This window comes from Barbus barbus, assembly GCF_936440315.1.
Source record: "Barbus barbus genome assembly, chromosome: 19".
Lineage (NCBI taxonomy): Eukaryota > Metazoa > Chordata > Actinopteri > Cypriniformes > Cyprinidae > Barbus > Barbus barbus.
Window position 1 is genome coordinate 20,489,736 of NC_136747.1, and position 26,463 is coordinate 20,516,198.

General features: G+C 40.7%; 1 protein-coding gene across 2 annotated transcripts in view; it reads left to right on the forward strand.

The window, feature by feature from the left end:
• LOC306885537 (teashirt homolog 1) overlaps positions 1–19,385 on the forward strand; it is a 34,894-nt gene extending 15,509 nt beyond the window's left edge. The window contains exon 3 of one of the 2 annotated variants that reach the window (XM_079442131.1): positions 14,785–19,379. In XM_079442131.1, the coding sequence (XP_079298257.1) occupies positions 14,785–18,158 (3,374 nt within the window). In that variant the 3' untranslated portion in view covers positions 18,159–19,379. Of the gene's footprint in view, positions 1–14,784 lie in introns of both variants that reach the window. The other variant, XM_079442132.1, reaches the window with a different exon arrangement.
• The last annotated feature ends 7,078 nt before the right edge of the window (positions 19,386–26,463 follow it).

Consider the following 26,463-nt stretch of genomic DNA (forward strand, 5'->3'; position numbering starts at 1 on the left):
AGTGATTGTGTTGAATCCGGTTCGCTCAGAGTATGAATCTTTTGCTTTGAATGTGAATCTCTTGCTCGGAGTGCAAATCTTTTACATTATACATTAAGCCATAGTGCGAAAACGAATGTGGCTGATGTCATTCCCTGCTCTTCTCCCCATCCGTCCTGAGTACGAATCTTCATTCAAAGTACGAATTAGTTAGAACTAATTAGTTCATTCAGATACTTCATTCGCAGGTCGTTTTGTGAGCTCTTGTCCTCAGGATATGAAAATTATGAATAAAAGATGGAAAGAACAAGATTAAATGAGTAAAAATCTGTATTGGTACGTGGTGCCGTACGACGTCATCTTCCCTTTAGGAGGAACTCTCTCTCTCTCTCTCTCTCTCTCTCTCAGCAGGTTGCTGCTCCTCCTTTCACGAATTCTCTTTTCTCTCCCTCCCCTCCACTTCTCCTCACCGTTACCCTCCCTCCCTCACGGTGACGGGGCAGGCCTTTTCATTTGTCTTCATAAGCCTAATTTATTTTTGCAGCCAGATGTGATCTGACAGGCATCAGTCAGTGGGGCTGTTGCCCCCCCCCACCATTCTCAGGTCAGCAAAGCAGTCACGTCTCTCCGTTTGACTGAGTCCCCCATCAACATTACACAAGATGGATGTGTCTTTAAAGGCCAGATTGATTGTGGATATCGGAGTTATGGCATCATTTATCATGGTGAATATTATTTAGGTGCAGGGGAAGAACAAGACAGAGATGGGGGGGACGGCGTATTGTTAGAGGGCAATTGGAAGGCTGTGAAAGTTTAATTGTGTGTGTGCGCGCGCGAGTGTGCATGCGTGTGAGCGGAAGGAGAGGTCGTTTGTTTCTGGAAGGTTTAGCGAGTTTTGCTATGCTTTGGCTTCTGCCTGGCAATATCATGTTGTGTTGAGGGATGAGCTTTTTGCACTTTTTTCCCCTCTTTCTTTCTCTCTCTCTTTCTCTCTCTCCGTCTCTGATGTGTTGTTATTGATTGTGTGTGATGTGGGCCTCTGTGTGATTTAGTGCTCCTCTCAGGACCCTCCATACACTCCGCTCCTCTCTCAGCCCACTTTCACGGCCGTCACAGAAGCTTCTGGAAAAAAAAAGAAAGAGTCTCCAGCTCTTCGTGTGGCTGAGCTCAGGGTCAGAGAAGAGTGTTCAGGAACCAACCAACAAATTTATCATTTTCCGTCCCTCAGCTTCAGTCTCTCAATGTGTCCAAGCTGAGGTGAGGCTTATTGTTAGATACAGCAACAAATTTTCCTTTCTGCTTTTATCTAGTCATCTTTCATTTCTCTTTAGGAAGGTGGGATGTTCTATAAGACACACAACCTCCTTATTGTGAAATGTGAACAGTATAGAGCAGTTGCAGCAGATGGCACGTGTGATCTGACACATTGAGCCATGGTGCTCATGTGGGCGACACAGGTTCAGACCTTGATTGTCTCTTTTTTGATCCTATTCCATAATTGTTTTCCCTTTACAACTTTTTTTTTTAAAACATTTTCTATTTTACTAAGTATATTATAGTCTCTCTTCTTTTTCTTAATTTGTGTTATTTTCTGATTCTGTTTGTCTTCTCTTTTTATTTTATTTTTGTTATTGTTGTCATTAGAAGTTTAACATTTTTAATTTGACAAAATTAGTATAATTAAGCATTTTATTCATTATTGATACTTAATACATTTATTATCATACATTTCCTATATGTGTTTATTCAAAGTGATTTAAAGTGCATCCATGATATGCATTTTAATGTATATGTTTATTCCTTAGTAATAAAACCCTTTAGCTAATGTTGCTAGACTAAAAGATAATGCTATGCTTGTGCTATGCTCTTTACCAGTTGCGCTACTATTGCCATGAACAATTTTCTATTGATTTCTTATTTTTTTCCACAACAAATACCGTGGCTGCTCCATCCGTTTTTTTCTTTCTTTTTTTCCCTGCGTCATTGACTCGGGAGCCAGTAGTTGCCCCTGAGTAGACCAAGGGCAAATGCAACACCAACAAGCCCTTCTCAGAGCAGGTGTGAATCGAACAATCAAGAGAATACGGATGACATCAGACACTTATTTCTTTTAGTCGTTTAGGCAGGCAAAGGTTAGACAGTAGAGAGAGGAGCAGAGCAGCATGTTTTATGGGACGGTATGGAAGATTATTTATGACAACGGACGCTTTTTCCCCGAGTGTGGAGATGCTCTTTGGAGCGCAACCTGATATCCAGTAGTAACAGTCTGGTCTTCAGAGAGCTGCTGAAGTTTACAGTGATCTGACCCTCAGGGGCCTCCATCACAGATCATATAAAACAGGAAATCAGGAATAATGTTTTTAATTCTGTGCTCCTCTAGAATTACAGGATGTTGAAAGGCAAAGTTCCAGAGTGCGTGTATATATGTGAAGGGGCTCTGACTGCCCATATTTGTCTGTGTCCTACAGGTTTTCAGTGGTTTTGCTGTATGTATATACGTGTGCGTCCGGGGATCTCTGACAATTGGCTGCTACCCATATTTGTCTCTTGCATGTGCAGGGTTTCCCGGTCAGGGAAGGGTCAGGCTCTGGGAATGTATGTATGTGTGCTAAGCTGAGGGGTGGGATGACGGCACTGGCACATTTGATTGATGGGTAATTGTGCAACCAGACTCAGCTAGACTGAACTGGTGAGGTCACGGCCTGAGAGAGGAGGTGCTTTTTGTCCTTCTCGCTTTTTCTTGTCCCTTTCTGTGACGTCTTGCCATTCTCTTTGTTTTTATTAATACTAGTAGTTGCTCCTTTCTTTCTTTTTGGCTGACCATCTTCTTTTCCCTCCTCCCCTTAGCTGTTTTCTTTATCCCACTTCCCAGGATTCCTCCTTTTTAGATTTTTTTTTTTTTTCTTTTTACATGAAATATTTTCTGTAGTCGCATGTTGATTACGGCCATTCATCAGAAGTGTCCTCTTTCAAGAAACTTTTTCGACAAAGTGCTCTCATCGCAATCACTTTTGTTATGGTTTAGACCTTAATCTCTATGATCTGCTATCAAACCCTGTTTGTACTTCGCTGCAGTCATATTTTACTCCTCAGAGTTAGGAACTTATCATGCTGAGCGATTGCAGGACACTCTCCTCGCTGCGCTCACAGGTGCTGCACGAGCCTTGCTTCACGGCTGTTTTTCCTCTGATTCACTCCAGATTAGATTACAAACAACCCACCTCTCACCAAACAGCTGCATTTCAGTCACAGATTTGACAGGAAGTCTTTAGCTCGTGATAAATAGGACAACAACCACAAACACGTGTATCGCATTCCTGCTAAATTCAGTTTCTCCTTTGCTACTTTTATAAATAAAGTAGCAGGATTGGGAAATGTCACCAGTAAGATTAAAACTCAACCAGGGCTCAATGTGTCGCAAACCACTCAGCCACGGCTCTGATGTAAAGTTTGTTTTTAAGATGCTCATGTTTCCTCAACAGTGTTTGGTGTTGATGTCTGAGGCCTTCGAGAGGTGAAGTTGTCTTTTAGAGCCGAAGCTCTCGGCTGTCTGACAGGAATGAGGGAGGAAGAGTATGAGGAAAGAGCTGTGGAAGACAGGAGTGTGTTGATGAGGGTCGTACTGCAGGCTCTACTGTTTTTCATCTTTTCTCTTTCAGAGCAGCCTGATTTATGGTAATTATCCATATTTAGGATCATCTATCAACTGGTAGTTGCTAGGCAATGGGAGCAGCTGCTGTGTGTGTGTGTTTGGGCTGGTGAGTTTTCTGTCAGGTACTCGGCTCAGGTGATGGCCTAGTGGAGAGACTGTGCTGGGGGATTTAAAGAGACAAAAAAAACAATTCCTTCCTTCATCCTCGTTTTCTCGCTCTCTCTTTCTCCCGCTCTGTTTTCTTCATAGCTCCCTCCGCATGGGGGTTCTCTGTCTGTTCTGACATTGTTGTGTCTCTGAGCACCAGGGTGGATGGCGTGTTATCTGTTTCTCAGCGAGGGCACAGCGTTGCGGAGACGCTATTTACAGGCGGCATGTTTGGACTCCAAACCTCCCGGTTTAGCTCAGGATTAGGGAAGCTTTTGAACCCGTGTGACCAAACAAGCGATTTTTCAACCGATAGAACTGTTTCTCCCATAAAGGGCCAGATGGGGACGAGACTGCAGTGCTTAGGATATAATGGCCATTGTCTCACGGCTGGGCTGTTCCTCTATGACAATGGCGAAAGGTGATTTATTGACTGCGCCTGATGGCACGACGGCCCGCCAACCGCAACGACCAAACCTGGATAGAGAGAAAAAAAAAAAAAAAGACACAGAGAAAGCAAGTATATAGAACCTGAAAAAAAGCACTGCAATGCAGGAACAAGCAGCAGGAGATTGAGGATAAACAAACAATATGAAATATTTGTGTTTATTTTACAGCTGAAGAGATTATTAGAGACAGCTGCATGGATGGTTGGAAAATCACTTATTGAAGTCATTATTGATTGCAACGCACATGCGGGCGTTTTTTCTTCTCCCCCCTCAGATACCAGGATCAAGCAGAACCCCTGGAAATCAGGCTTGTTATATTCATTCTTCTCTCGTCTGACTGCTAGCATAGCTTTTCACCTCGGTTCAAGTGAACTACATATCCTGCTTATCGAAAACACATTTTAATTATGTGTGCGAATGGGATGTACTAACAATAAAACGAAATGTCTGTTTACAAACATTAATTTACCTCAATTTCATTAATTTTCCCAGCCATTCAAATATTTGATTTGATATCTTTGAATTCCGACCGAAACACACGTGTGTATCAGATGCGTGTCGCACGCAAACACTCTATCAACAGCGCTAATTACAAGAAGGTAATTATTTGTGGAAGTATTCAGGTGAAGATTGAGGCACCTTGAATTACTCAGCAATCATGAGTGCTGTTTAATTAGCTAACATCCATTCGTTTAGCCTCTCCTTGTTTACTCGGCTCTCCGTAATTCACTGTGTGGAGCTCGTGCAATAACAACATGCAGCACAGCTGCTTCACTCAGACTGGAAACGTCTTGGGGTGATTCTTCACTTAGGGGAACTTTTCTGTCCCCCTAAGATGAATTTAAAGAAAAAACAATGATTGTAGTCTTAAAGGATGTGTTACAGTAGCTTTCTGTGTGTATGTGTGTTTGTTTTATAGCCCTTTCTTCATTTTTGAGAATTATTATTATTATTTTTTTAGAATTTAATTATTTTAGCTTTTATGTACACATTTTATTTTAAATTATGACAGTTTTCTAGCTTCTACTTAGTGTTAGTGTTACAGTCAGGAAAATAATGTGCACTTTTATAAAGAACTTAATTATTTTTAAGTTAATTTGGGGAACAGGACAGTAGAATAAAAAAAATTGATTAGTTTTTTTTCCTCACAGAGACAAGAAACAACAATTTAAACGTTTTTTTTTTCCCAATTAGGCAATGGTTCTTCCTAACTGCAGAATCACCCTTTACATTGACACATTCAGAAATAAAAGCTGGATTTTTTTATTTATTAAATATTTTGTTGTTTGCAAACATTTGAAGGAGATGTCAGTGTATTTTGTTTTATTAATGATTTTATCCAATAATGTACTTAGTTTTTTAGTAACGTCCACTATTTTATGCCGTCCACTTTTGTAGGCTGATATAATTTCGTTTCATCTCGACTTAGGATCAAGTAATAAATAAATGTAAACTGCAAATTCATTTTTGGTTCCTCTTCCTTTTCTCTACAAGCAGCACAGCTATTCATGCTATATTTAAGTAGCCAAGCAAACGTTAGCTACGCTTTGCACTTCCTCTTCTTAAAATATGTCTGACCTCATCGTACTCTTGCAGGGTGGATTACCCAAGTAAAGTAAATTGCTGTTAATAATCCGTTAATTGAGCCCTTTCATTATTCAGCAAGCATTTTGATATCGGTGTTTAGCAGTCTTGGGGGATGATGGGACGTGAGTGCCTTGTTGTGGTTTGTGTGGCCGTGAGACTTCCATTCACAGGCTGCTCTGAATGAGGACGTAACGGCGGCTAAAGGAGACAGACCCCATCTCACTCCCCCAGTGCTGCTGTCACCTCTGCTTTGCTCTTCCCTCCCTATTGTTTGAAGCTAATGTAAAACGCACTGTCTATATGACCCATTTTAGCAGCCCATTAGCATAATTTGGCTGTCGCATGGCCACCGAGTTAATGTACTTGCAAATGACAGGGAAAGTGTGTTATACGACCTTAGGGTTTTTAAAAATTAAATGACAAAGTAGGCCGCACTTTGCATAAGTATGGACTTGACATTGGAGCATGTGTGTGTTAGCGAGTGATATTGTAGTGTGTCAGTGCAAGGTGATGTGAAAGCATTTACACAGTAGTATTTTAGTTTGTTCATCTGCTTAAAACTGTTTTTTTTTTTTTTCCATTTTTAATGGCTTATGGATTTAGGAACACCTTTGACGGGGTTATTATAGTTAACTAAAACTCCAACTGCCAAGGCAACGTTGTCTTTTTAATTAAGTTTGATTAATCCAAAAACAGCTAAAACTACAACTAAAATAAAAAGGCTATTAAAAATGACAAAAACAAAGTTACTAAAACTTTAAAATTAAAAATAAAAATTGATTACAATATTACAACTAAACTATGTAATATTAACTAAAAAATATATAAACCCTATTATAATAAAGATATAAAAACTAAGTTAAACTAAAATAAACACTTTTTTTGGTATTGTATTTCTTACCCAAATATTCTAAAATGCTGACATTTGAAATGTAATCATCAGGGAATCAAATGTAATCTGATTCTGAATCTGATAAGTAATAATTAGTGCACAATTATCAGGCTGTTTATTCTCGCATCCTCCTCTCTGTTTGATGTAATTCTTTGTATTTTTAATGACTCGGTCTGTTGCCCCAGTTATATACCTCCATCCACACTCGTCTGCAAGTATCTAAAGCGAAAAGATGAATTTGGAGCGCAGAATGGAATGCCACACCAGTTCTTCAGGGGCCCGAAGCTATTCCGCCATATGGTGGCCTATTCCACACGGAGGATGGTGGGAGGGGGCTGGGCCAGCCTTTTACAAGAGATGCTTAAAGAGGCAAAGCAGATATTAATTCAGAGAGCCTACTCCAGAGTGTCCGCAGGAGCACAAATCACTGTCAGCGGATACGGAGAGGTGGGCAGGGTCCGTGTAAAACGCCCGTCTGCACTTCAAAGCCTTCTTTTGTTTAGTCTGTAATAAAGTTAGATGTGTCTCGCAGAGAAAAGGGACGAAAAAAGCCTGGAGACAGAGCACAAAGGAAGTCCTCAAAGAGGACGATTGTGTGGAAGATGGTGAAAAATGTGAAGGCTTTTCACATTGGGCTAGAGAGAGAGAGACAGGGTGGGGGTCAAATCTACAAGCCAAACCCCCCTCAGAAATCTGTCCATCTCTGCAGCGCCCTTATTACTTTGAACAGCAGCCATCAATCAACGTGTGTCCGCAGAATAGAAACCACGATCATTATTCACACTTCAGAATAAACGGACTAAAGAAAGTAAGCACGAAAAAGGTTTACAGGCCGGGTCCAAAATGAACACCTGCCAAGCGACAAATGGGAGTAAGAATTGGCACTGGAAATGAATTAAAGCAAAGTTACTTGCATGGAACTGCAACATAATACATGGCTTAAATCAAATCGTATGAATGATAGTCAGACGTGAACGATTCAACTCAAACCATCTAAATCAAAGAAAACCTCAGTCGTGACCTTTACCTCAGTCAATAACTTACTTTTACAAGTTTAAGATGCCTAAAGGTTTTTTTTTTTTTTTTTTTTAACTCAGTGTTGCAAATCATATTGAATATGTAATGAATATATCAGAAACATATTAGGATGCAAGTTACATAAAGACATGCATAGTTTGTCTAATATGCAATAATTTCTGCATTATGCAGTCAAATGAATCTATTAGAGACATATATGAGGATGCAAGGTATGTAATAACCTGCGTATTTTGTCACCAATATGCAATAATTTCTGCATTATGCTACCAAATGTGAATATATTAGAAACATATGTGAGGATGTAAGTTATGTAATGACCTGCAAAGTTTGTAACTAATATGCAAGAGAAAAAGAAAACTAAACACTATTCTGATAAATATACGTTTTGAATGATTTACTAACAAAATCATTCACAAAATGTTAATTTTGGACTCTTTTTACAGTAACTTGCCCAAGAGATCACTACAAATCACTACACCTACACAACATATTGTATATCTCTATAACAGTTTATTTTTGTAAACTTAGATAATTAGTTTTTCTGGTATGTTATAAAACACACAATGTGCATTCATTTCTAGAATCATCAGTTTCACAGACAACCCTTCCAGATTGCAGCAGGCCATAAGTGGACCGGGGCAGACAGCATCATGCTACCGAAGCCTCGTTTTAACTGCCCTGGAAAAAGGGGAGAGGCAGAGAGAGAGAGGGAGAGAGCGAGAGATTGCTGCATTCTCACTGACATGCAGAGCATTACCATAATTGGCTTTTCTACATGATAGGACAGAGGAAATAATAATGTCATTTTATTTACAGCCTTCAGTGTCCTGCCCCTCTTCCCCTCCTCCTTTTCTCTTTCGCTCTCCATCTCTCTCCCTGTCTGCCTTCAGCGTGCTGCGTAGGTCAAAAGACATGGTTTGATCAGCCCTGTCCAAAGGCATCAAAGTTGAGTGGCATGTAATGGAGACCCAGTGACAAACCACATCGGCCAGCCAAATAAGACTTGCCAGTTTTCCCATTAAAATGTCGGGTAAACGGCACGGCTTTCCTCTGCACACTCCAAAACCACTCTGACCGGCTAAATCAGCCGACTGAGGGAAGGCAGAATTGGACATTAGTAGTGCAAATGACTGTAGTGATTGCCCCCTCTCCTCCTAGATAAAATAAATAAATAAATAAGAGGAAGGGGGGGGGGGGGCATTGGTGGGCCGTGTTAGTGACAGTCTGGGAAGGAGAGGCCTTCGGCATCTGCGCTCTGTCCGCGAGCATACTCGTTCCCCTTTTCGAGTTTGAACACTTAGGCCTGACACGTCCCAAGCGCACCAGCCAGTTCAATCAGACAGACCTGGTTTTGTCCAGCAGACCACTTGGAAGCAGCAGAAAAGATGTATTTTTTAAGAACAGCAGATGTTATTGGCCCACCAAAATCACTTTGTTCCAAGCTCTGTAGGTAATATTTTGAGGCATCATAAGCAAGTAAGATGACTATGAAAGTTCTCTAGTGTTATTTGCTTAGTGGTTAGCATTGTGCTCTGGAGTGTATATGGGAAATTTGGGTTTGAATCCTCTTCTTTCAACCCTGAAGAATTATTAAGCAGAGCTTTAATGTGTATTTTCAGATTTTCGCTCGCAGAAACGGTTCAATCTCGTCTAGAGTCACGGATTGCTAATTCTCTGCTGTTTGTTGGGCAACTGCATGCGAATCTCAACGCTCGAGTGCTCGTATGTGGGCGGTGTTTCTAAGAGCTGGCACTGGCTGTGTTTGTGTGTGCGGTGTCATGGGTGTCTATAGCAAGAAGGTTCACTCTGCGGCTGATCTTTGTTGGCTGAGACAGTGAGCTCTGCTCGTGTGCGTATGTGTGTGTATGTCCCACTCATGTCCCGTTGCTGTGTCACCTGTCTAAACTCAGTGAGATCTCAGCAGCCGCAGTGACAGCTCCGCTCTGGACACAGATGGCCACGCTCTCCTGCACAACACACATACGCACACACACCTCACATCTCGCACACCTCATACATGCACACAAGCACAAGGCCCCGGTGCTCTGGCTGATCGTTTTAGATGTCGGTAGGCACTCAAGAACATACACACCTTTGTTCTGTCTGTCCATACTGGTGTGTGGTGTTTGATAGAACACACACAAGCACACGATTTGAAAATTGTGTGGGGTGGTAGGGGGCACATTTTAAATATTATCAGCCTGGCTCATAAATATTAATTGGATGGCATAATTCTTGTCAGGTAGTTTTAAATGATTTGCTGAAAGGCATGTAAGTGTAAGCCATATTAGGAAGATTACAACAAAGCAGGTGTCTCGTTATTTTTATTTTAAGTTTAACTGAATAAGACATGTATGTGTGTGCATTTTTTTTTTCTTTCTATTTATTTACTTTTTTGTTTTTGTTTTTTACAACGTCATTTATAATTGTGACCATAGACCACTAAACCAGTCGTATGGGTCCATTTTTTGAAATTGAGATTTATACATCATCTGAAAGCTGAATAAGCTTTCCACTGACAATATTTGAAAATCTGGAATCTGAGTGCGCTAAAAAAAATCAAAATATTGAGAAATAGTTCTTAGCTATGCATATTACTAATAAATTAAATATTACTAAAAAAATAAATTAAGCTTTGATAGATTTACAGTAGGAAATTTACAAAATATCTTAATGGAACATGATCTTTACTTATATTCTAAGGATTTTTGGCATAAAAGAAAAATCGATAATTTTGACCCATACAGTGTTTTGTTGTCTATTGCTATAAATATACCAGTGACTTATATTTAAAATTGACTTTTGACTTGTTTTGTGCTCCCGGGTCACATGTAGATCTTTTGATATGACAGACATATGTATAGATGCTTATATGATTTCTATTTAAATATTTCTCAATTAGGTATGTACTGGAAAACAAATGAATTGGAAGCAAACATTTAATATTTTGTTTTGGCCTCCCAAATTTGATCAACATTTGTTGAGCCAGACTTTTAGGCCTTTTGTATGCTATCCTTGGAAAGTGCCTGCTTCACTCAGTAAAAATCAAACTCTTTCTCATTCCCCGCCGCATGAAAAGCATGGTCTTTTTATAGCAACTATTGATTCGCTTAATTGTGTGTATTCTTAAGTTATGTGGCGTTTTCTGCTGACAGTACAATGTGGGCTTATTTTTGACTGACAAACACAACAAGCCCCCCCCCCCCCTCTCCCCTCTCTCTCTCCTCTTAATCCCTCTCTTATTGTTCGGCGTGATGTTTAAAAGCAGGCCCCCGATAAGAGATGTCAGCAGTCAAACTTCTGATTGGGTTATTAAGTGTGAGCTGTCGTTGCCGTCGTCTGGCGGGTTTCTTTTTTTTTTTGACGCAGATGGCAAAAAATTGCCAAGTCGTGTTTGACGGCTTGATGTGAGGACAGTGACATGCCAGCGCGCATGCCTGTCAGATGCCACGCGGTGTCAGGGGCTGAGGAGATGCGCTCGATTTAGTGTCAGGTTCTGCCCATCTCTTTGCAAAAAAAGCCTTCTCGTTCCAGCTTTCTTCTGCGCCCCCCGTCTCACTTTTCTCTCTCTCTCGGCCCCTCTATCACTCTCTCTGTAATTACAGCAAAAATGAAAAACTTCTCTCTTTGTTTTAACGTGATAAGCTGTCTTAAATGCTGCAGTGACTTGAGGGAATTATCAGGGCTTCAATCCACTGAACCGTGTTGCGGCGTGAACATTTCTTTTAAAGCGATATTTGGATAAGTGATTTATTTGACAGTCCGTAATGTTTATTTCACCAAATCCTTTTCGCTTTACGCCGCCTACTTGATTTCTCAGAGGAATTGACGGATTGAAATCCGTCGGAGAGCTCAAGGCGGAATCAGTGATTCCTCCGGAGCAGAAGCCGTCCTTTAAGAATATCCGAGTAAAGGGAACGCCACATATGCCATGTTCCCAGCTGTTCACGCCCCTACAGCTTCCTCCATGCAGCTGTAAATGGCACCTTACAAACATCAGGTACGGAGTCCGTTCTGATTACGTGTGCTCAGCTGCACGCCGTTTGAAGCTGACAGCACATCTGCTTCTACCACTGAGACGGATCTTGGCATCTCGGACAGACATCTCCTGGTGGCTCGCTGAGATAAAGGAACAACTCTTCAAGCGCTGCCTGTCTCTTTTTCTTCTCTTTACTCCCTCTATCTCCTCTACTGCTCCCCTCTTTTCCTGCTCTGTCTCTTCCTATTGCCTTCAAAGTTTTGCAGGCTGTTGTTGCGGCTTTTCTTCTCGTGTTGTGTTCAAAATGGCTGATAGTAACAATACCGCTCTCACAAAGCGAACAGGAGGCTTTTTTATAGCCGGACATGCTGTGAAGATGCATGAGCTCGCTCACACACACACACACACGAGCATGCTTGAAAGAGGTACTTTGATGTGTTTCGATGACGGAGAGCTCATTTTGTTTATCTCCCACTGCAGATCGAAACCAGCTGATGAAACAGGAATTTAATCCTACCGCTCCTCATTAAGCACTTGGTCTCATGGACCTTTATTCTCTTTTCATTAAGCGAATTAAATGAGTAGCATTCTCTCTTCCTCTCTCGCTCTTTTTGTCTCGCAGCTGTGGGTGCCGACAGTGGGCTATCACTCTGTTTTTTCTGTCATAGCACTGTCGGCACACAATAGAGTGAAGGAGCTTTTTGTGGCTGAAACATGAAACCTTACATTTGTGAACATTATTGTTCTGTTCCTTTTCCCCCCCCATGTAATACATCTGACAGTACATCTTATTACCACACATTTAGCTGAGGAAAATAAGCATTTTCTGGTGTGTGGCGTAGGCAACATTTTTCAGTATCCTTTTTTTTTTTTTTTTTTTTTTACTTTGAGAAATAAATGTGCACTTAGCAGTAATACGCAGAGCAAAAAGAGCCATATTTGCACAAATAAGCATGAATGTGTATTTCTGAAAAACACACTCATGGGCCGATGCTGTTTTCACTAAAAATCAATACATTAACTGGTTCTTATCAATCCACTGGGACTCTTTGGTCAAAATATCGACAAGGGAGGAAGACATCGTTCCTAGTTGCTAGCTTTAGAGAGCAGATGGCCAAAATAGTACATATAAAGCAATTCAAAATCAACATCCAAAATGACTATTTAATTTAAGTTTTATTAGGAAAGTTCACCTAAAAATGAAAATATAAATGTACTCACCCTCATTTTGTTCCAAACCTGTATGACTTTTCCAAAAGATGTTATTTTAAAGAATGTTTCAACTGTTTTCGTCCTAATAATGAAAGCCATTTGGCTCCAAAACAACAATGGACCACACTGACTTTCATTGCGTGGACAATGGGGGAAAAAATTTGACATTTTCAAAATAAAATATAATCTTTTGTGTTCTGCAGAAGTCTTCATAAACCTTAAAATACAATTTACTGTTAACCAAGATACAATTTTTCTTTGCAAATCTTTAACTAAAAGAAATTTGGACACAAATGATGGAATTAAATCCATATATTTTTAATTTTAAGATTTTTTAGAAAAAAAATAGTTAATGACACTTTGGAAGTAGATTTTGAGACTGACCCAAAAGCAAATCCTGCTAAATCCTACAAGCAGGCATGATTATTGGTCAATAATGAAACATTGGCCAATTATTAACTAGCCTATCGCTAGATGGAAGGAGCACTATAAAAGTGAAGTGAAGTGACATACTGCCAAGTATGGTGACCCATACTCGGAATTCGTGCTCTGCATTTAACCCATCCAACGTGCACACACACACACACAGCAGTGAACACACATGCACCGTGAACACACACCCGGAGCAGTGGGCAGCCATTTATGCTGCGGCGCCTGGGGAGCAGTTGGGGGTTCGGTGCCTTGCTCCAGGGCACCTCAGTCATGGTATTGAGAGTGGAGAGAGCGCTGGACATTCACTCCCCCCACCTACAATCTCTGCCGGCCTGAGACTCGAACCCGCAATCTTTGGATTACGAGTCCGACTCTCTAACCATTAGGCCACGACTTCCCCAATTTTAAATTATGTATCGTCTTGTCTTTTCTCTCACTCGCTCTTTTTCCCCTGTGGCTGCACACACTCTTGACTCCCCGAGAGTTAGTACAGCATGGACCATGACAACATGACATGCCATTTCCACTTGCATTTTAGCATGACTCGCTGCGAGAACTTCCATCGCCTCTGCCAACAGCATTGAGGCAAGCTGCACCCCGTGCTGCATCCCTGGCAATAACTCAGACACAATCTCACACTCAGAGGAGTCTAGCTTGGCTAGTGCATGGGAGAACTGCATCAATGTCACACACAGTCTGTGCCCTCTAACTACAGGGAAAAGGAGGACGAAAAAAGCAAGAGAGAGAGAGAGAGGTCAATATGGTGGTGTTCATATGGAGTTCGTTTTTTGTAAACAAAAGGGGTGGGGGGTAAATTTTGTAATAGATGTAAATGGATGCATCAGTTTTGGAATGATATATTTTGCTTTTATTATAATGTTCACAATGAACGAATGAATATATATATATATATATATATATATATATATATATATATATATATATATATATATATATATATATATATATATATATAAAAAATGTTGTACAAGCATGACATTACCATTTTCTCACTAGCAAATCCTTATAAAATTCACCTTTTTACAATTTTTTTAGCTTTAGAGGACTGATTTTCAAAGGAGGACTCTCCTCTGCCCTCTTTACCCTTGCTGAGCTGTTACTCAGGATAGCTTTGTTAGTCTCAGCAGTGAAGGGTGCTATCTATCATAGTCAAGATATGGATGTTTGCCACTTTATAATTGCAAACCTGCGTCCTCTGCCAGGACTATTGACAAAAAATCTCTTTAGGATCATTATGTAGGCATGCGCACACACACGTGCAACGATACATTTCCCACACCTATTCCATTTTTTGTGAATTTACTTATTCAACAGTCCGTGCTAAGTTGCACATTTGGGGGGCTCTTTTGTCTCATCATCTGTTTTTTGTTTTCCCCCCTCTGTTTTGTTTTCTCAGCCTATGTGCCGGAGGATGAGCTTAAGGCGGCTAAGATCGATGAGGAGCACCTGCAGGACGACGGACTCTCCTTAGACGGTCAGGATGCAGATTACCTGTGCAATGAAGAAGACGATGGCCGTGAACAGCTGAGCTACCAGAACTCTCCACTCAGCAATGGCACCAACCCAGACGCCGGCTACGGCTCGCCCCTCAGCGACACCAGCGATCACCTGGCTGACTTCAAAAGCACCTCCTCCAAAGAAGGCCAGGATAAAGAGGAGGTTGAAGACATGGAGACAGATGCTGGACTGTCTTTGCAGGACAGCCTGGCACAGATGAAAGCAGTCTATGCAAACTTGATTTCAGATGCTTCCTGGTCGAGTATCACAAAGGACATTATGAAAAGCAAACAGGTTAGTGCTAGTAGCACTAATAGTACTCCAAGCAGCCACAAGGGGAACAACAGCGTTGCAAACAGCCATGTAAGCAGCGTTACAAGCAGCGGAGCTAGTGGCAGCAGCAACGCTAGTGCTAGCATGAAGACAAATGTGATGCCAAGCAGCAATTCTACAAAAGCCACCGCATTAAACAATGCCAACAATGGACCCATCAATGGTGCTAACAGTGGGGGTGTTGCATATGACTGGCACCAAGCAGCTCTTGCTAAAACCTTACAGCATACGCCCTACCACCTCATGCCTGAACCAAGTCTCTTCAGCACAGTGCAGCTGTACCGGCAAAACAATAAGCTGTATGGGCCTGTGTTTACGGGCGCCAGCAAGTTCAGATGCAAGGACTGTAGTGCAGCCTACGACACGCTTGTAGGTCTCACGGTGCACATGAACGAAACAGGCCATTACCGTGATGACAACAAGGACAAGGAGGAGGACAAGGGTAAGAGATGGTCCAAGCCACGGAAACGATCCTTAATGGAGATGGAGGGCAAAGAAGATGCTCAGAAAGTCCTGAAATGCATGTATTGTGGCCACTCGTTCGAATCCCTACAGGACTTGAGTGTCCACATGATCAAAACTAAACACTACCAGAAAGTGCCTCTCAAAGAACCAATGCCAGCTCTTGCCTCAAAGCTGGTGCCCTCCACCAAAAAGCGAGCATTTCAGGACCTTATGTCTCCATGCTCACCTGAGTCAATCTCTAGCACCCCTGGCATTCCACTAGCAGAGACTGCACCCACCAAAGATCAGAAAATTTCCAACCCGTATGTCACGGCTAATAACCGTTATGGCTACCAAAACGGTGCGAGTTATACCTGGCAGTTTGAGGCCCGAAAAGCTCAAATTCTTAAGTGTATGGAGTGCGGGAGTTCCCATGACACCTTGCAGCAGTTGACAGCCCATATGATGGTGACTGGACACTTTCTCAAAGTCACAAACTCCGCCTCCAAAAAGGGTAAGCAATTAGTGTTTGATCATGTGGTGGAAGAGAAAATCCAATCCATCCCCCTTCCGCCCACAACAACACGTCTGCCGGCTCCCACTATCAAGTCCCAGCCTGATTCACCAGTACACCCATCTACCATGGATGAAAGGAAAGAGTCGGATGAGGAGAAAGTGGAGGAACCTGAGGAGAAGAAAATCAAGCAAGAGAAAGAGGATCCTGTTGAGAAGGTGGAAAAGACGGAGAAACCCAGCCATTACAAATATCTAAGAGAAGAGGATCTTGAAGAGTCTCCTAAAGGTGGACTAGATATTCTCAAGTCATTAGAAAACACTGTCTCCAGTGCAATCAGTAAGGCTCAGACCGGTACGCCCACCTGGGGTGGATATCCCAGCATTCATGCCGCCTACCAGCTCCAAGGGTCTGTGAAATCATCTATACATGCTGTCCAGAGTGTCCAGATTCAACCAACATTCAACGCCAGCAGCTTGAAATCTTTGACCTCTGACTCCAACACTCTGATCCATTCTCCAAGCAGCCCATCGCCACCTCCAAACCATAAAAGCAATGTCCTAGCCATGGAAGAGTTGGTGGAGAAAGTAACAGGAAAAATCCCTTCAAAGAAAGACAGGGATGAAAGATCAACTGAACGTGGCTCCAAACATCTCACTGCTGAATTACCCTCTCCTGTTCTCAAAGACCGAAAGGATCTGCCAAGACCAGATGATCTTTGCAAGCCAACAAAAAACGGCACGGTAGATAAAGACCTAGAGCACGTTCCGGTTCGGGACGGAGAATACAACGAAAGCCATGCAGATAATCCTGTCAAGAACGGAACGGATGTCCTCAAATCGCAAGTCAGCAATGGTTGCGGTAATTTAGGAATCATCACTGACCACTCACCGGAACAGCCTTTAGTCAACCCTCTCAGTGCATTGCAGTCTATCATGAACACTCATTTGGGTAAGGCCTCCAAAACAGTCAGTCCACTCCTAGACCCACTAGCAATGCTGTACAAGATAAGCAACAACATGATGGAAAAGCCCATGTACAGTCCAGCTCAGGTCAAGCAAGTTGAGCCCATCAACAGATATTATGACAATGACGACGATCAGCCCATGGACTTGACCAAGTCCAAAATTGGCAGTGGGCCCACCAACAATTGTTCATCTACAGTTATCAGCAACATCACAAACAGCACCCGGCCCATCTTGTCCTCGCTGACTGAATCGATCTCATCTCCTCTTCGGGAGAATGCCCTAATGGACATCTCCGACATGGTGAAGAACCTCACGGGTCGCCTGACGCCAAAGTCGTCAACCCCTTCCTCTATATCCGAAAAGTCGGATGCAGATGGCTGTGCTTTTGAGGACGGCCTGGAGGATCTTTCGCCCGTTCAGAAGAGGAAAGGCAGGCAATCAAACTGGAACCCTCAGCATCTGCTGATCCTTCAGGCTCAGTTTGCATCCAGCCTTCGGGAAACCCCTGACGGGAAGTACATCATTACAGACCTAGGTCCTCAGGAGCGTGTACATATTTGTAAGTTTACAGGTCTCTCCATGACCACCATCTCCCACTGGTTGGCGAACGTCAAGTACCAACTCAGGCGGACAGGTGGAACCAAGTTTCTGAAGAACATAGACTCGGGCCAGCCATTGTTTCTGTGTAGTGATTGTGCCTCCCAGTTCAGAACTCCCTCCACATACATTAACCACTTAGAGTCCCACTTGGGCTTTAGCTTGAAGGACCTCTCAAAGTTATCAATTGACCTCATAAGAGACCAGCAAGCAGTCACTAAAATGATCACAGATAAGACATTCAGTGCCCTTGGCTTGACTGAGGAGGACTCTAATTCCATATTTCAGTGCAAACTGTGCAATAGGACTTTTGTCAGCAAGCACGCAGTGAAACTGCACCTCAGCAAAACACACGGAAAGTCACCGGAGGACCACCTGATCTTTGTTACTGAGCTGGAAAAGTTAGAAAAAGCCTAAGGAAAGCGGGCTGGTGGCAGTGAAGTGACTGGATTGAGAATCATTGCACTACATCACTGTACTGCACTGCGCCTGAACTGAGCCTTCAAAATCAGTCCAACTTCTGTCGTGAAACTGCCTGATTGGACCATGATCTGTTTCGACCCCCCCCCCCCCTCGTTTTTCAGTCTCCTGATTTCTATCTCTTGCTTTGTACTGTATTTATCTGATGTGTCGGTTATGTGCATGTTTTTGTTCTTTATTTTCTTTCTGAGTGACTTCATTCAAACAGAATTTACAATTTGTACTCTGTTGAATTGGGAATGAAACAAACATGGTATCCATGGGCAAGGTCTAAAACAAAGTGGCAAAAGAACTTCTGAATAGAACGAGTTGCGTTGTACTGAACTCTCGCTATACGTCAAAAAAAGACTGACTTCATTAAAGCACTCCATAGTGTCGAATGTTATGAGAATATGTATAAAATGAGACAGAGCTATTTTGTTAATTTGAGCTCCGATTTTCAGATATTGGCTTGACATAAATCAAACTGCAACCCTTTGAAGTGAAAACAATGCATTGTAGATTTTGAGAGTCTTCTAAACCTCGAAGGATATTGAAGATTTTGACGGGCTGCCTATGATTATACACTTTGGTTTTTCAAAGGCATTTCTTTGTTTTTAATACTCATTGTTTTTTGTTGTTGTTAAGTATCATTTTATACAGTAGCAATTTGAAACGTATGCTTTGGTACCACTATTCCTCTTTCTATGGTTTCGCTTCGGTTTCAACCTGTAAAGACTTAATTGAAATCTTATATACAGCACATATATTTAAATGATCAGCGAAGATGTGTAAATTTCCATCATCATATCTTGCCAATTGCCGCAGCTCAACATTGTTTGTATGGTGTGCATTCTTTTATATTGTCATTTTATATATAGTAAACGAAAAGGAAATAATGTACAGAGATGTATATGCAGTATATGTGCTGTAGAACCACGATTCATCCTTTAGTTGAACTAAGTTCTCTGATGTGGTAAATATGAATTGACTGAAGTTGCATCGCTGTTGATGCATGGAGTATGAGAGGGAACCAAGCAATGCAAAACATGAAATACAGTACATTTCAATGTTTTATCATGCCATTGTGAAAAGTCCCATCAAATCCCTTAATTAAAAAAAAAGAAGAAAAAAAAGTGTTTTTGTCCCTTAATTGTAAAATAAAACCTGAAGGATTTCTTGATTAATGCTGTTCTCCATTTGGTCATTCGTGTGTTTTTCTCTCTTCTTACAGTCAACAAACGTTCTACTTCCACCTTATGGACTTTATTCCAGCTACTTCAGAGTCGAAATATTCGGATGTTCGTTGTCCAGTTTTGCCTTTGTTGTTCTTTGAATGCAGCACATTTTCTGTGCTGTATGTAAATGAGAGATGTTTCCAGACACAAAAGCTGCTGGTAAACAGGAAACACTCTCTCGCTAGAGCCAAAATAGGCAAAGAACTTGTGGATTTAACACTTTTCCGTAAAGCCTGTATATCTGGCTTCTCAGGGCCGATTCTGTATCATTGATCCAACCCGTCCTCTTTTTTTTTGGAGGTATTCTATGTTAATTACAGCAATAATGACAACTGCGACATTGTGAGTACCTGCAGAGCAGAGTGAAACATCGGCAGATAGATGCAGTTTAAGCAGATTTGCATATATTTTTTTCTCTCTCCTGTTCACACAAGCGCTCTCCAAGCATTTCACGGGGTTTTCAGACTTAGAAATAAATGCCCAATTTCTAGTGGGAATCAAAGATTTACTCTTTTCAGCTCAATTACTGAGTGATTATACATGTGGACACAGGGGGCTTGAGGGGAAACGAAACAAGAAGGGAAAGGACTGAAATATGCAGTGTTTGCACAATAATCTCAATCTCCATTTGAAGCCGCTTTGGGGAGTTGCAGTATCAAACCCCTTGTTAGTTGCCCTATTTGAGAGTATCCTCTCACTCAAATTGGCATGTTTTGATTTCCCAGTGGTCCCACACTGAATATTCTGAGCCTCCATCTGCTAGTTTTGCTTTCCTCAAATACTGCAATTCTTTTTCATTTTCATTCAAAAGGCAGGATATCTGTGCAAACTATTGGAAATATTAAGCCATATAAATCCAAAAGTATCCAACTATTTATGCATAAACAGCCAAATTTGTCATCCAGAGAATTATTTGTATGCATGAAGGAAGCAGGTTTAGGCTTTGAGTATGTTCTGGAGTAGATTTAAAACTATTAATTTATTCAATTCATGGTTCTGGTGTAACTTTTCCATGCGTTGGAATATCCTCGAAATAACCCGAAAGCAATATTGTTATTGAAATCTAACCTTTTGAGTATGGAGCAGACTTAAGTCTATTATAAAATTAAGCCTTCCATTTCCTTCCACATCTGGGTCCCGACGCACATGGAGATAAAGGTAAGTCTTTCCTCAAGAATTGACTTGCTGCCTATCCGCAGATATCACATGCTATGAGAAACAAAATGTTGTAGAAGCGTTTGGCGGCATACGTTTGTGTCTTAAAGCTCCAGTTAAATGCAAATGCAAACACAAAGCTTTAGGTGAGACAATGTTAAAGGCACAAAGGTTTGCATGCCTTGCAAATTTGTAACATTTTTTGCAGTAAACAAGCATGTTTCATTCATCTCTACATGTTCCGGCCAAGTACATTTGGATACTGATACATTTCTGTTTGAGGAAGAATGCATTTGGAATGAAATTCTTAAAGGTGCTTCTTGATTAATGAACAAAATGATTGATTAATCAAACAAAAATGTAGCTTAGACCTCAAAACAGATCCCCACTTTCACTTGTGCTATCACCACCCTAAAATACTAAGATGTTTCATATCGAGACAGAATGAAGGCTTGAAGGAAAGCAGAATTTTGAATAAGTCTTTGCACGTCAAACATCAGTGTCATTACTGATGCAACTCATCACTGTGAATTCATCAGCTTAACCTTGTGTCTCACGTTTTATTTCGCTTCAAGCAAACAAGAAATAAATCATCTCTGTCTGTTCCTTTGCTGCTCGACCTCACAGACAGACGGCGAAGCATAAATATGATGTCACACAAAAGAATTCACTGATAGTGGGACTATGATGAATTTTAACTGGTTACAATTTGTTGTTTTCAAAAGGCAAAACAGTGAGACCTCAACATAGTTTAAACGTTCTCTATCGAAATTTCACACTTTATCCGGAGAGGAATAAGTTGACATTGAAATAATGAAATCTGGAAAATTACACATTGTGGTCCGTGAATGACAGAATTTTTGAATATAAAATGAAAAAGAAAACTGTCAACATCCATCCAGATGGACTGTTTGGCCAAAAACATTGATTGGAATCTTTTAAAATATTCAATAAAAAAAAAAAAAAAAAAAAAATCTCCTATCACTTTGTTATTCTAAACCCATTTGACTTTCAGTGTTCTGTAGAAAACAAAAGGAGATGTTTAGCAGAATGTTCATGCTGGTACTTTCCGTAATTTTTGAAGCTCGTCAGCTCAGGTGCACTTAAAAATTAAGCTTCCAAAAGAGAATATTTGCAGTGATGCCTTTGAAGAACCATTTTTGGTTCCCAAAAGAATATTTTAAGTAATACGCAGAAGCTTTTGTGGAATGTAAAGGTTCCATGGTTGTCCAATAAAGAACCTCGCAATTCATTGTATAAACCATTCTGCTAAATGGCTTCTTTTGTGTTCCTCGGATGGAAGAAAGTCACACAGGTTTGTGGTGACAAGAAAACAAGTAAATGATGACAGATTTTTCATTATTGCGTTCACCTTCATCGAAAACCTGGACTTTAAATACACAACTTTAAAAACACATGCAGTTTGAAATGCATCAGCGGTGACACCTTAAAGTGTTCCTCCATTAAATTCGAAATGTTTTAAGCCTTTAAAAACTCATTTGACACCCTGTGTGCTGACTATTTCCAGTCTGAATTTGTTATTCTAGGCCTGTGTTCCTTTCAAATGGCAGCTGTCAAACTACAAGGCAGAATGTGTAAAATTGAATCACAGTTGAACACTGTAGCAAGCAAAGGCCTGTCAGATAAATGCACATGGCAGAATAAATTGTGAGCCCGTTTGATTGGCAGCTCTAGGACGAAACGTACATTTCCGAGAATAAATATGGCTGGAAAACTTTGAGTCCCATCAGGTGATGGACTGTGGGATCATTGCATTAAGACTTATTTGATGTTTCCTTCCCAACGGATGTGTGAAGTGTTGGGGAGACGGCATCACATATGGTTGTGTTCCTGTCAAAAGTGAGCCGTGTTTGGAGATGGAACGTCCCGCTTATTCATCTGCGTGAGGATAGCGGCCTGAAGAATGGAGATGTGACGAAATCGCTTCTTTATAGAATAATGACGGCTGACACGAGGCCTAATGGATGCAGTGTTTTTAATCTCTGTGAAGGCTCAGCCCGGTGATGGACTCAACTGCCAGGCCTACAGGTGTGCTGTGACAGCCTGTCTATTCTACTGCTCATCACTCACGCCGAGCAGAGACGACCAGCTTCACTTCAGCCGCTCTATTGGACTCGATAGCAAAGCGGAGGGGAGTGGCACCAAAACCCGGGCTGAAATCCGCCCACAGCTTCTCTGGTATCTTTATACAGAGGTTAAAAGAGTCAAGTCCAATGTTGTGCCGAATACATCAAGTTTGCTATGACAGGAAGAAGAGCAAGTTAGCTTAGTCAGGGACACGCTTTCAAGCTGCAGATAAACTGCTGGATAGCAGAGGAAAGACATTCAGATCATTCATGAAACAGATTTTATATAGTCAAGAATCTTAACAGAGTTCTAATAGTCGTGCAAAGTTAATAATATAAATAATGAAAAATTAGTGTCCCGATTATACATATAATTGGTGTTATCAAGGTTAAAAAGTTGTATTTTGAAAATATAAGAAGTTGTGGAAAATTCCCTCCAAGATCAAAGTTCAGAGTAAGGAAATGCTGTTCATATTTATACTTGGTTTTGGTTGTGGCTAGAAGGGATACAGCCGACTGGAAACTAATAATGAAGTTTAATTTTCTACACCTAAACCTACCTCAATCATAAACCTACCCCTTACAATTATGCAAAAATATTAATTATTGTTGTACAGTGTGACAAAACTTGCGCTGTATTGATGTACGCATGCCCAGTAGCGCCATATGTATCCCTTGGCCTTAACCCTTGGGTTTTTCTGCACTAGTTTTGTTGAAAAAGGTAATTAATTATATTTTAAAATATCACTGGTGTTACATTTTTTAATTATTTATTTGATGTTATGATTTATTGAATATAGTAAGTCAAGTATTTTCAGATAATATCGACACCACCTTGGAAAATCTATTCAGATTTTATTTTATTCAAATTAGTTAAAAAATAATCAAGAATATCTTTTAAAATTCTATAATTAAGGCTTGAAATTGGCTTTATATTATTGTATAATCATGAGTACTGTTTTCATCCAATGTCTGACCTTCTATAAAAGATGTCTGGTTGCATCTGGAAGCCATTTTTTTGCCATTCACTCAACAGTGAATGATTAAATTTCGAATTTTTGCTAGACTGCTTTGTGAGACAAAAGCTTCTGCAAATGTTGCTGTGGGATTTGTATGCAATTTCAGATTAAATTGATGTAGGGAAAAGTCAGCGAGTGATGCAGAGTGAGAAAAAGAAGAGAGGGAATGAGAAAGATCTGTGTGAATTAATGAGCCCAAATATGCTTCCATGCCATTATTATTCGTTGGTGAAAAATGTGTATTCTTACTCCCTGACGGCCCGAGCAGCTGAGAGAAAGTAACTGACTTTGTTGTTAAGTTTCTGTGATTGTTCTTTCAGATTCAGCTGAGTTTCCTCTCAGAGGCTTTCGACTGGCTGAATACATTTGTTTATCTTCGTGCCATACAGGTACAGTAAGTGTAAAACGTTTCTTTACTGCACAGTACTCATCAACAACAACTGAAAGACTTGAATGACGGATGGCTGAAATGACTTGACATGTTTGCATCTTTGATTTATATGAAAAGTACACTCTACAACAAATATCTCTACTAGTACGTTTTCAGTGCAGGGAAGTTACTTTCATGGCTACAAGCTAATTATAAGTTACAGTAGCTAAACAGCCAAGCTATTAAAGGTAGGGTAGGGGATTTCGGAAAGGCTAGTGATAGAAAGCTTTGAAACCAAGATCCCGACCCTCCCCGCATAATCATTCTGAAAAGCCACGCCTCCCCCAAAACAAACGAACACATTCAGGCAGACCAGCATGGTGACTGGGAGGGGACATGTTCGGTTCACTTAGTTTTGTTGTGGCCATGAAATATTAACTCATGGGAACGTGATAATATGTCGTGCCCACAAGATGTGAAGTTGTGGCCTCGATATCCTATGTTGAGGGAACAACATCCATTTGACATAAGGATATCGTTACCTCGACAAAATGATCTCGTGGCCACGACATATCACGTTCCCACAAGTTAATGTTGTGGCCATGACAAAACTAAGTGAACCAAACATATTCCCTCCCAGTCACTGTAGACTAGAGACTAACCAGCGACACGATGATAGACACCGTTGGTGTAGGATTGAATGCAATACTGTCAGATTACCTCATGTCTCATTCACCGGTGAGAAAACATTACAATACAAAGAGCATAATATTACAATAATAGTGCCTGTCATTCTCGCTGGAACGCGCTGATGACTTATGTCTGCGCAAACAGGGTGTGCAGAGGTATGTAAACGCATATTTGACAGGCAGGTAGGATAGCCTAACGTAATGTTCAGACCGAACATTTTGATTGGACGAACATTTTATGATCCTACGCCTTCCACAGCCTATATAAATAAATTTAGACCATTTAACTTAGTGATTGCAATTGGGTTGTGAAGAGACTTTCAACCAGCATTAAAAACATTGTTTTTGAACCAAATCACCTACCTTGCCTTTAAATCAACTACATTGAAGCTGTGCAATATATTTTTAAACATATACTTGAGTAATGGCTGCTGAAAATGTAAATTACATCTTAAAATACATTTTATTTCCAATTGTAATATAATTTCAGAATATTACAGTTTTTACTGTATTTCTGATCAAACAAATCCAGCTTGAGTAAGCATAACACATGTATTTCAAACACATTAAAAAAAACAGTTACCAAACGACTGGACTAGGGCTGGGCGATATGGCTGAAAACTGTATCACGATATCAGTGTTTCATATCGGTCGAGATCGATAATTATTGATATTGCTGTTAAGGTGGTACATCAAGTTCGTGATATTACCAGTCTTGGCGGGGACGACGGTCTTGCATAATTTGCAGACGACATTTGGTCTGACTACGGTCAGACTTATAATATCCAAAAAACTGCCATACTGGCGAGCTGACTTTCTCTTTTATTTACAATTTCCTCGCTCGCTGCGGCACTCATTTTCTGCTTATGAAGAGGAATCCAGCAGACCAGCCAATAGGGTCTGGCTGCAGACGTGCACTCTCAGCCGCGCGTGCGCACTTAGACACGAGACAACGATATGGCGCAACCAAACATGATACTGTTACATGATTGGCTGTTAGCGTGTCACTCCCTACGTTGCTAGGTTACCAGAGAGCGAGTGCCTTTGTTAATGCAACCAAACTTGCTTCGCAACCTTTGTTTTCTTCCGACAAAGAATAAAAAAATATCGAACGTTTTATCGAACACATTTTTTATTGATATCGTTCACGTGTCTATCGCGATACATATCGTTATCGTTTTATCGCCCAGCCCTAGACTGGACAGTACTGTTTTTTTTTTCTCTTTCTCAAAACCAGCATTTTAAATGAATGAACTTTACTGGAGTGACAGCATTTAACTTTAATTTGACTATAAAACAATTAAGTTTTGTAATGAAGTATTAGTATTATGCAGTGGTGGAAAGAGTACTGAAAAAAATATACTCAAGTAAAAAAAAAGTAGCATTACCCTCCAAAAAATGTAGTTTGAGTAGAGTAAAAGTACTTGTCCAAAAAACTACTTGAGTAAGAGTAAAAGAGTAGCCTATTTAAAAGTACTCATGAGTATTGAGTAGCGAGTACTGAGCTATGGATTCTACCCCCTCATAATAACTGCTCTACACTGCAATTTGTGCATGTGTGACCCTGGAGCACAAAACCAGTCTTAAGTCGCTGGGGTATGTTTGTAGCAATAGCCAAAAATGCATTGTATGGGTCAAAATTAACCATTTTTCTTTTATGTAAAAAATCATTAGGACATTAAGTAAAGATCATGTTCCATCAAAA